The 14,543-nt window shown below is 37.1% G+C and overlaps 2 protein-coding genes across 10 annotated transcripts; both read left to right on the top strand.

Moving 5' to 3' along the window:
• The first annotated feature begins 5 nt into the window (after window positions 1–5).
• On the top strand, window positions 6–5,130 carry LOC113665339 (cancer-related nucleoside-triphosphatase). 4 transcript variants are annotated; one of them, XM_027181018.2, is made up of 5 exons: window positions 6–67; window positions 1,376–1,547; window positions 2,337–2,457; window positions 2,582–2,782; window positions 3,557–5,130. In XM_027181018.2, exons 1-5 carry the CDS (start codon window positions 22–24, stop codon window positions 3,629–3,631), a joined length of 615 nt encoding a protein of 204 aa, XP_027036819.2. In that variant the 5' UTR covers window positions 6–21; the 3' UTR covers window positions 3,632–5,130. The 4 variants fall into 4 exon arrangements, with proteins under 4 accessions (XP_027036819.2, XP_089050424.1, XP_089050422.1 ...); XM_089194298.1 differs by having other exon boundaries at window positions 7–67; window positions 3,841–3,979; XM_089194296.1 differs by having other exon boundaries at window positions 18–67; window positions 1,276–1,547.
• Window positions 5,131–5,567: 437 nt separating this feature from the next.
• On the top strand, window positions 5,568–14,051 carry LOC113665337 (substance-P receptor-like). Of its 6 annotated transcripts, none has more exons than XM_089194291.1 (3): window positions 9,790–9,902; window positions 10,124–10,214; window positions 12,501–14,051. In XM_089194291.1, exon 3 carries the CDS (start codon window positions 12,501–12,503, stop codon window positions 13,614–13,616), a length of 1,116 nt encoding a protein of 371 aa, XP_089050417.1. In that variant the 5' UTR covers window positions 9,790–9,902; window positions 10,124–10,214; the 3' UTR covers window positions 13,617–14,051. The 6 variants fall into 6 exon arrangements, with proteins under 6 accessions (XP_089050421.1, XP_089050419.1, XP_089050420.1 ...); XM_027181016.2 differs by having other exon boundaries at window positions 12,498–14,051; XM_089194295.1 differs by lacking the exons at window positions 9,790–9,902; window positions 10,124–10,214 and adding an exon at window positions 5,568–5,708.
• The last annotated feature ends 492 nt before the right edge of the window (window positions 14,052–14,543 follow it).

Raw genomic sequence — 14,543 nt, 5'->3', positions numbered from 1 at the left:
TGGCGCGGTCACCTTTCCAAGATGGCGTCCAGAGGGAAAAGCCATGTTCTTCTGACAGGCTCTCCAGGTAACGATTTAAATTACAGCTATGATGTACTTTTTGCTTTGGCCATAAAATTCACCAAAAACCATCTTTGAACAGAAATTTTTCTTACTTCGGCGGAAATTTATCCTTGAATTTAACACCGTCCCTCGCCATAGTCTCCAAACGTCCTTCGAGAGGGGTTCCCCTAATAATTTATTAATTCTTTGACCCCTAGGGGGCTAGGGACAGGCATCTGATATACTCTTACAACATCACTCCTGAATTAAACAGCAAGGTTACGAGAATAAATAAAATGATCACCGACTAAAGAAGCTCTCGAGTGCTAACAAATTCTCCATGTCTGCATCTTAGGAAATTAGTAGACGACAGTGTGGAGAATATATAAATTGATGTTGGGGTGCAAGTAACTACCCAATGGTAATTGTCGAAGTAAATTTTGAGATGAACACCTAGAATGACTAGAATCTGCATGTGTCAATGTTAAGCAGACTGTCGGGTTCCCATAACAAAACAATTAACCCTTTAACTCCCAAGATCTCATCAGTAATTCTCCTTACTTTCTGCCGTACAGTTCTTGTGATGTTAGCTTGGAGAATTGGGTATTGGATCAACTTATAATCTCATAATTGATATTTTTTCTTTATTCTCATAATTTGTCTGCTTGATATTGTATTGATATTGTAAAGAGAAATTCTGTCTTGGTCACTCATAGGAGTTAAGTGGTTAAACATTATATCAATTTTTTCATAATTTTAATGTTATTGGACACCAATTTGTCTAGTTGTCATTGATAAGTATTTTCCCCATATATATCAAAATACTCCATATGTTGTTAAGGCAAAGATTATAGTTACTGAGGAATCTTCACTACAACACCACAACCAATCAGATTTCAAGGCTTATTTCAAGAAACCAATAATATTAATTAGAGAGATATGAAAGACAACTTTTTCAACTTTTTACCAACCAGCTCAGTTCTGAATCAGTAAACTATATCCATGCACTAAAAAAATCCTGTATTGAGCAACTGAATTTTGAGATTTCAAAAATAAATTTTATAATGTGGTAATTGAAATTCTTATCATGCAATTTTGGTCTGAAATCATACAGTCGTGTGATCTCAAATTAAACTTACATTGCACACTCAGTCAATTTTGAAATCACTCAAATCAGTTCAATTACCATTATTAATCTAATTCAAAAGTGATATCACCTCATGATTTACCGAGGTTCACCCTGCATCACCAGCCCTCCCTCACCCCCATCCATGTCTGGCCTTGACCCTCAACCTGTGCCCTCATTGCGTTCCACTTTGATACATGTGGCTAGGGGTTGGCAAGACGACTATGTGTAAAAAAGTTTACGAGGCACTTCAAGGAAAAGCCATCCAGGCCCAAGGATTTTATACACAGGAGGTCCGCAACAGTCAGACAGGAAGTAGGGTGGGGTTTGATGTTGTGACTCTGAATGGGCAACGTGGACCTTTAGCTAGAACAAAGAGGTATGTCAGGTGCATGTTTGTACAATAAAAATGTAAATGAGTAATTTATAGGATTTACTGGTACTGAAAATTGCTAGACTAGTCTTTTTTTATTTGAAATGTAGGGAAGTGGATTTTCCCAGCTCATTATAAAAGGACTGTGATATTGGTAAATGATTCTTTAGCCTTGATATATCAGTCAATGGCTGAAAATGCTGAGAGGAGGGGAATTTTGCTCAACATCTGATTCACCTCTTTCAGCTACAATACAATACTAGTTTTAGATTTGACAATTTACTCAGTCTCCTTCTCAAAATACCGCAACATGGACATTTCAGCGGGGAGGTGGGAGAGGGGCCACAAATGGTTTTGAGGGAGTGGGGTCTTGAGTTATGAGAGTGGTATAAAAGTTCACCATTCTGTCGCTTTCATTGAAAAGTCCTTACCCTAATGTGTGGTGATAACAAAATAATATAGGTGATATTTTTCTTTCACTGTGTCTGAATATGCTAGATGTGGCTCTGTAAAAGTTAATATACCTCAATTTACAGTACGTCTATTTTTATTTAACAGGGTAGGAAAAATGGTGGGATTTTATCCCTGTCAGGATCAGGGTCAGGGTATCTGAAGGCTGCATCATGACACTTGAACAATAACATTAGTGAGATACTCCATCCCCACCCCCCATTTCAGGCAGGAAACCAGTTGATGGTGATTGGTCAATTCTTTATGAATGTAAATATTTCTCTTTGATCATATTTTATTGTACTTTTGTAATATTTATATGCATGAATAATAATCTTTTCGTAGCGATGTTCAGTCTGCAAGGGCACGAGCATCACCTTCAGTTGGCAATTATGTAGTGGATGTCAAGTCATTTGAGCAGCTTGCACTTCCAACCATCAAGACATGCACTGAAAATTCCACTAAGGTAATCATTACTATGAGAGGTGTCTTCCTAGGCTGTTGTTATAAACTGTGTTGGTTCTTAAAAGATCAAAAACATTTCAAAAACTGGAAATATTGATCATGCATACCTCACTTCATATCTGCAGATTACTCCACATGGCAAGACAGTGGTTATAGTAGATGAAATAGGAAAAATGGAACTTTTCAGTCAAAGCTTTATCAGTGCAGTCCGTGAACTGTTTTTATCTCCACAAGCTACAATACTGGCCACTGTACCCATAACAAAACAGCGACCTATCCCATTTGTGGAGGAGTTGAAGAACAGGCAAGATGTGACATTGATTGAGGTGAGGTTTACCAAAAGGTTTCTTAAATTTTAAGTACCGTATGTGCTCTAATGTATTATTGGAATAAATATAGTTAGATGTTTTTAAAACTTTCAACAGAGCCAGAAATTTCTTGAATGACACACAGTAAACAATGATTTATTGGGGTGACACTCTTGAGGCTAAGAAAGCAGAAGAGAGGTGTTACTCTATAAGATTTTGAAACCAGTTCTTTAAAGGGCAGATAATGCTGATAAATTGAGCTATAAATAAATAAATTGATAAATTGCTGTTCACCAGGTAGAAGTTGAGAAAATGTTCAACCCTTACAACACAAAGGGCCTGATTGAAAAAAAACAAAATTTTGTGTGACATTTGCACTTAGATTTGTTACCATAATAAAATGCTCATGACAGGTTAAGCTTGGATATATTGTATTGTATAAGTCCTGGAAAATCCAGCATCCTGAGAACAGCTCTGCATTGTCAAAACGTTTGTAATGATATTTTAACATGTCACTGCCAGACTTCATTGACTTGTAACAGGCTGGCAGCTGTCTTACGACAGTAATTAACACTACTTTTAAGTAGTGTTAAAATTACTGCAAAAATGTGATGGGAATAAACTAAAAAAACATCTACTTGCCCTTTTTTCGATATAAATGCATTGCTGCATAATCTCAATCCTAATTGACAAGCTGGAGGGAAGAGTTGTTGATCAGAACACGGTGAAACAAAAAATTAAAACTTTCTCTGTTGTGTGTTCAAATCGTTTGCACAAATGATTTCTTTCAAGGTCACCAAGAATACGCGAGATGAATTGGTTAATGATGTGGTACGGCTCCTCGAAGATTCCCTCGCCAGAACCTAAATCAAAGGCTGTCCATCCTTTCAGTGACCTGTAGTAACCCTATTTTCAGTGGAATTTCTACGCCAGGATCAGAATTTGGGTTTCGCTTGGAACACAATTGATGCCACTTTATGGGGTAGAGTAGCCAGCAGAGCAGGCGTGATTTTGGCGAGCGAGTGCTCAGTATTTTTTTGGTGAAATTTTTCGCTGTCATCTTTTACTTTTTACAGTCGTAGGATGCCGGGCAGAGAAAGAAATGATTACCAAGGGGGGATGAATGACTATCAAGGCAAGGAGAGGGGAGGGGTAGGGTCACGTTCCCCTCTCCCATCGTCCCCTCTAACTCTAAATCAAACATGACCGGTTGGATAAACGATCTTACAAGCTTGTATCGCTAACTCGCCTCACAAAGACGCCTACGCCGTTTGCTAACGGATTGAGCTGAGATGGCAGATATTTTGAGAGGATTAATACACATGTAGTCTTAAGACAATGAAACTGCTTGATCAATCACAAATTAAGAGACTTTACTGACTCGCTCGAATCTGAAGTTCAAAATGCTTTCAATCAATTTTAAGAAGACATGTTACTATGGAGTTGACTTTTTTACCGTGACGCGAAAGCCACCAACAATGTGTTGACATATTCAATTAGATGTGAATGTCATTTTGACTCGGTGGTTGTTTATATGGTAAGGAAACTTTCGAGTATATAATTGGTTGCATGATAATATGCAAGAAAAAATTACGCGTTCCTGATTGGCTGAAAACGAGTGCGCTCTCATGTAACACTGGGGCAAAGTTGTACCACGCGTGCAAATTACAAATAGCGCGTGCGCACGCTTTCAAAATTTTGTCTGTTTTGACTTCATGTGATGTTTTTTCATGTACATTATTAAGAAGTAATAACATGATTTCTCTTGCAATTTGGTGTAATAAGCACTTGTAAATTTTTCAAAGACCGCAAACGGCACTAGCCCTACGGGCTCGTGCAATTTTGTTGTCTTCGAAAAATGTATATTATATTTATATTTACATTACTTATACTTAGCGGTGGTCCCCCATTATCTTTTGACTCTCTAAATTTGTTTATCGCCGACTCTTAGACTCTTACCACCGTTCCTTTAGCTATCAAGCTCTTGTTTAAGTTTCGCCTTACGGCCCCTTTCCGGACACAATCGCCAACCACACCATTGACAGCCGCTCATGGAAAAAGTTATTAAACCCCTAGGGGTAAATTTTCAAACTTTATCCTGCAGGTTATTCATAACTTTTAAGATTAACAATCGGAATAGACGAAATATTTAGTTCTACTATCTCAATTTCCACCTCAGTGGTAAATAGTTTACGCGGTGAATAATTTTCTTTACAAATGTAGATAACATAGGGAAGAGTTATGTGTTGATCAATCCATAGAGTTGGAGGTCGGACCCTGAATGGCGGAGATGCAAGTTTGGACTGAATATCATCAATGTTAATTGCCTGTATTAAATACAAATATTAAACCGTCTGATTTTAAAACTCTCATGTGTAGCCGATAAAATAGACCAACCTTTCCGGTTTTGCTTGCCACTTTATGCTATTTTAAATTATCTAGGAAGTCTCGAACAAATATGCGGCAGTGATATCGTGGTTTACGACCTTCCAAGAACCAATCATAGCGCGTATCGTTTGGTTATTTATCTCTATGCCGCCATACGTCTGACATATTTTCCCTGTCGGTTCTTCAAGGAAAGCTCATGTTTCAGATAGCTATCGTTTTAAGCATCTTTTATTACATATGAAAGGCAATTTACGGCGGTGGGAACTCTTGCAAATCTTAATTCTAAGCAAAAAAACGTGATAAAAGGCAAATTAATTTTACGTAATACAATTTCCCCGCGTGCAGACGTAATTACGGATCCGTTGCAAGACAGTTTAATGAATGAGCTTTGTGTTAATTTCGCCCACCATTTGCCTAGCTCAGCAGAGTTCAGAGTCAGTAGAAAGCGATTAAAACAGATATTTCGAGTGTTTAAAAGCTGTTGGAAGACAGCTGATAGTGAGCCAGCGGTGGTAACCTTCAAGGCAAAAAATATAAACGATTCGCCGTTTCAGAGGTAAGACAATTATTTTTGGAAAGGTTGATGTAAGGACTTAGGATGATTCTCAAAGACATAGCGAAGAAAATTGTGATAAGGACCGGCCACAATATTTCAATAAGCTCGTAATACTTAACTCTTTATCAAACATTAAAAAAAAAAGAACTCAACCCGATTGATAAAAAGAGAAACAACCTTTTCTCTTTTCATCCTGATTTTGTTTTCCATCTGTGTGTTTTTTTTCTGTTGTTGTTGTTTTTTAACTCTGAATCTGTTATCCGTTTTACAGTATCCATCTATTTCTATATTTATTACACATAAGTTAAGATTTGACTCCAAATGGTAATCACACGCCTTTGGGCTTCTAAACTTTGTCTTCGTAGAAGTGTATGAGAAGTAGTAGTTTTTTCGATGAGGAAAGTTTACTTCTGTCTCAAGTGTAATGCATGCATGCATGCTAAAGAGAAGTATCTAACTGCAGCTAAATGTGGAAAGCCTTTGAATGTAAGATAGCGTTTTCAGTGAAAATTGACCCATCATCAAAAAGGTAGACTAAAGGAAATTTTTATTAGATTTAAAAAACTTCTCAACATGTGGGCTAAAGTTCCTATTTTGTAGCTTTTAGTGCCCATGAAAGGTATATCATTGCAGCTAGTTCAAATGAATCATCCTTAGATTAAGAAATTTATTTTCATCTTTTCTTTTTCAATGGTGAACATTTAATTTTGTAGTTGTTTTGTAGAATATTCGCTTTTAAACCGAATGGTAAATAAAGAAAACATGAAAAAAGGTGGCTAAATCTCAGGACATTTGTTAAGTCATTATTATCTGCCGTTTTTTACGAAACATATATTTATGGTTTGTGTATTTTCTTACTTATACTAAATTATACTTAATTCATTTTCATTCGGAAGAAAAATTTCGTATATTTTATCTTACGACGAACAAAAATCGCAAACCAATTGCTCTGGTTTACAAAGACGTTTAATCAAAAATTTCTCTGAAATCTCCGTGCGGTGATATGTTTTTTTTTTTTTTTAAATTTTTCGTGAAGAAAAATCTCATGACCTTTATTAAATGTCTAATTTGTTAGCTCTTCTAATTTCCCACTTGAAACAGAGGAAGCATCTGTTTTTTGAATAGCTATTGCATGCTCGATCTCACGTGAATTTACATATTGCCTTGTCATATCGGCCCGCTCGTTCGATGAAAGCGCCGTCTCGATTTAATTACACCAAAGGTGATAACAATATTTATAGCAATAAACTTGCCATTTAGCAATTAAGCGATAAATAAATAGATAAATGAACAGGAAGATTATAGATAATTAAGAATTAAGTCATTTATTCAGTTTATATGGTTAAAAAAATTATCTGTGGACTTTCCTTGAAACAGTGTTGAGGTTTGAGCAGAGAAAACCTTCTCTAAATCACTCAGCCAATGAACTCAAACTTCTCAGTGACTCAAACCTTGCCTCTGACGAACGGCCACCGCTAGAAACTTCAGCTTCAGGAAGTCTTTTTATTATCAACTCAGTGTATAAAATCAAATAATCTAACCGAACATGTCTTGAAGAGTCAGTATGATTCCACGATACTTGAGAATATTGCCCTTTTTGTCATAAAAATCTCATCTTTTAGTGTTTACCACCTCTTCGTCCCTTTAAGATTACCATAAAATATTTTTTGCACAATTGCAGGTTACCCAACCTTATCAATTTTAATCATCTTATCATGAACAGCAAATAACCATTAGTGAGGAATGCACTAATAGATAACTAAATAATATATGTTTTTCTGAGTGCAACAAAAGGATCCAAAACTACATTAGTGTACTTCACTGAATGTTATAGAGGAAGAAGTCTCCATTTTGAAACAACCATATGAAATCACATAGCCGCACCTGAATGTTAGTTTCTTCGTCAAATGAGATCTTCTCGAAGAGATTTTAAATACTTATATCCTTCGATATTCTGTTAGTTATAGAGATATCAATAAAGTATTTATATCAAAGAGAATTCTAAACCATATTTCAAGAGCACCAAATGTTGTGATCACTTTGTTTTGCAATTAAGAATATTTCTTAAGTGAAGTTAAAAATGGAAAATTGCGTAGACCACCACAGAGCTCTGAAACTCCATTAGGGTCAACAGTTTGTCCTCTTATTATCATAATTAAAGTTATTTGTATTTTTTTCACACGATGAACACTATTTTTTTGCGCGCAATACTGATTTAAATTCAGGCATTTTGCAGAAAGCGAAAGTTTAATTCAATTTTGAAAAAGATAGTCATACCCTAAAGAAGTTTTGGTTTTTTGGTTTTTTGCGCCCGATTTTCTGAAAACGACTCTCTTAAATTGACGGCCATCAATTTGAAAATGTAGTAAGTGACCAGTGACATCTGGTATGGAAGCAAACTAACAGAAAGATACATAACACATATTCCCGCAGCATTCGGCCACTGGGTTTGAGATATTTTCAATATTTTTGATAGATGACCCACGCATAATACACCGTCTATGATACAAAACCCACACAAACCTATGTTACCGAATTTCTGTCCTATCGAGGCAAATGAGAGAATTTAAAGTTTTTCACAGGATTGTAACTCCCGCAAGCATAACATATATTTATGATTTTTAATGACTAAGAAATTTTAATTCTTTACTGAAAAAGTTTTAAACTGAATTCAGTACTCTCGTCATTGACAAAAAATATATCTGACCTAAATCTTAAATCTTAAATCCCACTTCTCGTACGAAATTTAATTTGCAACCTCAAAGTTTTCAAGGTTAGCCTTAAAAGTTCATATAGCAATTATAATAGCGAGTCGAAATGGCACTTTTTTAAATATTTTGAATATTTCAAGATATGAAACCACAGAAAAGGACGTCTCAACCAATCTAACTGCTCCTTTTCCACAGTATGTGGGACATATTAAATTTTTTATGCAGTTTAGAATCTCGCAGCCGCAACTTGTTTTTATGATTTTCCCTTCAAAAGTACTGGGAGAGATTGAAAATCATCTCATTTGGGAAGGCACTATAGGAAAGTAGTAACCTGATTATCAGAACATTCGAATAATTGTGAAATTGTGTAACAAGACAGGGAGAGTTAGGCTGAAGGAATAAGGCAGGTGAGGAGGATAAAGGAAACGTTTCATTAGTTCTGCTCAGCTTTGCGCCTTTAAAGCTCTCTCACTTCCATTTGCCCGCGAAAATCAACTTTGCGACAATTACATAATTTATCTAGAAGTGTAAGGTCACTAAAATTGTTCAAGATAAATTCAGGGGAGCCTTTGTTTGTCTCTCACACATATGGAGGCGAAGAATGATCTCGAAAAAAAAGTGCTTCAAAATACTATAATTCTATAGGACACAAAACTAGCAATCAAAAAAAACGAAAGGTGAACCTAAGCAATAACAAAAAACGAAAGGTGAACCTAAACTATTTTTTCTCAATTCTTCTTAATTCCTTATATGTAGCGTTTCAGAAGGGAAAAAAACAGAATCATAGAATCCTTTTCTTTTCACCAATAGAAGCCGATAAAAATATTTTCCCACGATTGTTACCCACACAATGTTGATATTATTGCAGTGAGCTTTTTGGCGCCACCAACATACTTCGCTTCCTCATCAAACGAATGAGGCACGCCCACAAAAGATAGTAATTGAAAGATCATTTGTCTCCATCAGCCTATATTGGCACGTAAAAGGCATCTATGTCAGTTTGCTGCTTGCACAACGAAAAAAAAGTGCACGGATACACAAAGACACCTTTCACCAACTTCGAAGTCTCATAACAAGCAACATCTTATACATTTAGTTCCGCCACCATACCTCTTCTGATATGTAAATAAACCCTCCTTTCGCCCACAGAGTAGCTAATTGACCACCATTTATCTCTACTAGCCTTCACCAATACGCAAAATATTTGTCATTGGCGATCATTAACGACGTTGCTCATGCATATCAACTGTGCACTATTAACTTCCTACTACGTTTAGAGCGAAAAATATTGATATTAATAAGACCGAAGGCTTTTTAGCTTTTTCTCTTGACAAAGAGTCTTGTAGAGTGTCAAGAAATTATTCAAAATGCAAATCATTCTCCTTTTATTTTGTTATTACTTTATATTCATGTATTTTTTTTCGTGTGTGAGGGGTTTTGCTTTCTTGTAGTGACAAGTGGTTCGGCGTTTCGCTTATAAAAGGTATGCACTCTGAAAAATTTGTTTCCATTTTTTATTCATTATCTTTGGCCTTAGGCTATACATTCTAAGCTGACTAAAAGAGAATGAATTCTCATTTTTAAACTAAGAATCAGGGTAAAAGGGCTTTTAATCAGTGAGATAGAATAGTCAATTGTACACTGCAGTCATCAATTGAAATAATCCTTCTGTCTTTACAAAAGCATTACCTTTGTAAATTCAAGGTTGAGGACAGGTTGAAACAGCTTCGAGAGCCGAAGATTACTCCATCGAGTCACTCTCGGTTAAAAATCATCTCGGAAAATCGTCCTTAAGGTATATATTTTCTTATTCCTTGCTTGTGAAGTTTTTTTTTATTACATTGAACTTAATCAAAGCCAGTCGAAGAGTGAACGAGTTGCTCAGAGTAACAATATGTTCTGGGCATCTTAACTGGGTCTATCGATAATCAACAGCAATCCGGGAGAATATTGGAACTTGAACGCGAACCACAGAGCTAGCGCCGAAACAGGGACGCTCTATTTGCAAAACTAAACAGTAATGAATAACGTAGACCAGTAACCGGCGCTTGTTACTAGATTCCAGAAATGCATGAATCAATTACCAGGAAACCGATGCGATGCTCTCTGAATTTAACATGAATAGATGAAAAATCGTTTATTTAAGTAGGCTATTTTTACTGAACCATTTTTCAAAGTTTCCATGAGGTTACGCATTACATGCACTGCCCATATAATTCGAAGCGAGGACCTCAAATTTCAAGGCATAACACGGTGAATAATTGTTGGTTTAATTACTAGGAAACTTATTTGCACGTGAAAGGTCGTCAGACGAGGTTTTGTTTTCGTTCTGAATTCAGTTTTTCAAAAAGAATACATCATGTCGTCCACACGCACGTAAAGGATTCAAGAACTTTTTCCATAAGCGGCTGTCGATTATGTAATAGGCGGCTGTGTACGAGATCCTGCGCAGGCTAAACAGATGGCGGAAATAGGTCTTATATGCGGCGTAAGATCGCTGGTAACCGGCTTTTGTTTGAAGCCCTTGACGTCATTTTGATCTACAAGCTGTAAAACACCGGATTCAAATCATTCATTCACTCTTAACTTTGAGCTTCTACAGTCGACCGCTACAAGCTTGCATCAAATCCCGGTCATCATATCCTTATTCCTGCTCTTACAAAAAAAGTAACTTAGTGAAAAGCAGTTCCTTCAACTCTTTTTCATAGACGTAGAGGTACTTTAGCTAGATAGGTTCATTTGACCCTCAGCCACCCCATCCCTCTTACCATACTTTAGCAATTTATAACAAATAAGTATCAGTATTCCTTCTAGATTTCGATAAGGAGATAGTCAGGAACTTTCATCCCTCCTGACGTTTTGTTGAAAAACCCTAATCCCCTCCTAACGTTCACTTTCTTCATGCGGACGAATCTTTCTCGTTACCATGCATTTTTACTAGAAATGCCACGAGGATTATAACTATTGGAAAATCTTCTTTACGAGTCTGAACCCCGCCAATATCTTGATTAAGAGAACATTCCGTTAAATTTTACTCGCTTTAAGGTCAAAGAACTTTTCATCAAATTCTACATAAAAGAACTTAGATGACGATTTAAAGAGTCGCCCACTCTGCTGCACCAATTCAATGGACGTCTTTAAGGAAGTCACTAGCTCTCAAAAAACAAATAAAAAACCCTTTTCTCGGGATTCTTCCGTCATTTAGGTTCACAATTTATATTCTTAGTGAAACACTACGCCCCTCGTATAATTTCCCTAACCAAATTTTGCCTCGGGGATCTTAATCTGACGGTCTGAGTGTCTCTATACGCCCACATGGAATTTAATTTAACTCCTATGGTCGCGAGAAAGAACGTCCTTCGTTTTGAAAGTCAGGAATGTCATGAAGCAAAAACAAATATGAGAACAGCTCCGCGGTTTTTTGGGAAATAATCCTCACCTGATCGGTGAATCAAACGATAAGCAACTATGTAAATATTATGGGTGTAAGTTTCTAGAGAAACTTTCGTGCTGCGTCGGTGAGGGAGTGTAGCAAGATAATTACGATTACGCTAGCCCTTTGTCATTCGCTCTGACGCTCTGAGTCAAAGCTCGAAACGTCAGCTTTGAAACTCGTTATGGTGGCCAATTTATATTATCAACTCAGTTGATAAAAAAAAAAAAAATTATTTATGACAAGTCATTATTTATCCCCTAGGGGGAGGGGGAGGATTTTGGTCGTCTAACAGTAAAAATTTTACCTGATCCCCCCATAAGGCTCACTAATATTCTAATAATCTTTCCTCTCCCTCATATGCAGTTAAAAGGAAGTCAATTTTCTATACCTCCCCCATTATGCTCTATTGGCAAAAAACGATCCCTATCCTCTCCCCCCTGAAAATCATGTGATCCTCTAATAAATCGTCCACCACCCAGCCCCCTCCCTGGGCGAAAAATATCGACTTGTCCGTGATACGCACAGACGATTTTAAAGGGCGCATTAGAACTTGATTTGCTGTTGTTTAATCAAACTGCAAGTGCCTTCGATATCTAGGGAAAATGAATTGAGTCAAAGTGATAACTTTTATGTTTTGTTTAGCAGATGGATCAAACAATAAACAATACTAATGTTACACTTCCTCAAGTACAAGACATTGTGTCTTTATCAACAACAGACACAACTACCAAAGCAACGATGACTGTCGCCTATAGTATCATCTTTCCAGCGGCGTTGCTAGGCAACATTATCGTCATTTATCTTGTGTACAAGTTGCCCTCGATGCGACATCTTACAAACATGCTCCTTGTCAACATGTGTGTGGCAAACTTATTGGTGACATTGTTTGCCATGCCGTATTCTGTTTTGTACGTTTTTCTTCAATATCATTGGCTGTCCGGTAGCCTTGGCAACGTCACATGTAAGCTGACGCACTTTTCGTACGCGCTCTCGATAGCCGCCTCGATCATCGCTTTACTGTTGATTTCATTGGATCGTTTTTACGCCGTTCTTTATGCGCTCAGGCGCCGTCCGCTCTTATTGCGAAGTACCAAATGGGCGTCTCTGGGAATTTGGATTTCTTCTTGTGTCTTCATGTCACCGTACTTGTTTCAATTCAGGGTTGTTGCGGTAAGAACTGCACCTTTGTGCATTATCAGCTGGGAACCTTTGGATAACGAGATCGCCTCTCAAGCCTATTTCTTCATCGTTTTCTTTTTACTTTATTCTCTACCTCTCACTGGAATTGCTTTAGCCTACACCTTGATCGGGAAAAGACTCTGGCATAGAAAAATCCCGGGGCAGCATACTCTGTCAAATGCACGCGTCTTGGAGCAATCGAAGAGAAAAGTGGTCCGAATGTTGATTATTGTTGTTGTTGTATTTGCCATTTGCTGGATTCCTGCGCATCTAATGCATTTCTTGTCGTATTTTCAAAGAGAAACATATTTCTCCCTCCATCCTTTGGTGCTGTTAATGTCCTTCTGGTCTTGTCACGCGAACAGCGCCATTTCCCCTTGGCTGTTCTTGATAATGCACCACAACTTTAGACAAGGAGCTCGAAGGGTCTTCAAGGCCTCATCTCTGCGCTTCAACCAACAACAGTCATTTACAAACCACTGTTCCCGAGGAAATAGTTTGAAAGCGCGACAAGGCCCTTCGATGGGGAATCGGAAATCTGATGATATCGCCTCACGCATCCCGCTTAAATCTCTTAAATGAAAAAAAAAACGATTTCTTCAAGCATTGGACGTTAAAGTCTTATAAAATATTGCGAATAATAGTTAAAAAGTGCTTAGAAAGTTAAAGAAAAAAAAGCAAGATTACAACGTTAACCTTTTAATTCCTAAGATCTCATTGGTAAGTCTCCACACTGTTTGCGATACAATTATTATGAAGTAAGTTTGGAGAATTTGGTATTGGATCAATTATAACCCCTTAATCGATATATCTTTTTTATTTTCATTGCTTTTTTCCTTGATATCCTGTTGATATTGTAAAGAGAAATTCTGTCTTAGTCACTCATGGGAGTTAAAAGGATTCAACCAATTTTAGTTAAACGTTAAAATAATTAGAAGTGAGAAGACTGTAAATACCAGGTAAAAACAATACTCATTTGAAAAGGAAAAATTAATAAACGTGTCGAGAAAGACTTTTCCATCTATTTGTTTCTTTTTCGATTTTAACAAAGAGCCTCACGTGGATCAAACCTACCCGCATGTTCAGATGTGAGTAAAGGCAGGTAAATTTTCAACATGAGCCGGAGATTGTCTGGTCTCCATAACACGTAGCGACCAGGAACATTACTACTCCTCCCTAAGTGGGATGCTGGTCCATCGCAAAGTTAACCCCCCCCCCCCCCCCAGTATTTCGTTAGGCTTCTTTGACGATTCACCGAAATCCATTTATACTCCTAGGTGGAGAGGGGCACTGTGAGTGTTTACAATAAAGAATAAAATGCGATTACGTTCTTTTATGAAAAGCAGCCTAAAAATGAGCGACTTTAATTTTCCTGGGGTCCCTTGCAGAATTTGAAATTGCTTTACGTTGAAGAGACTGAGGACCCTGTCGGTTGAAATATTGTCTTTTTATCGAAGAGTTTTTAAAGAAATTTAAAGAGACTCCACGGGCTTCATTGGCTATCCATAT

Source organism: Pocillopora damicornis, chromosome 14, assembly GCF_964200805.1.
Source record: "Pocillopora damicornis chromosome 14, jaPocDami1.2, whole genome shotgun sequence".
In the NCBI taxonomy this organism is placed as follows: Eukaryota; Metazoa; Cnidaria; class Anthozoa; order Scleractinia; family Pocilloporidae; genus Pocillopora; species Pocillopora damicornis.
The sequence above is the reverse complement of the archived record's forward strand: the minus strand, read 5'-3'. Positions and strand labels throughout refer to the sequence as shown.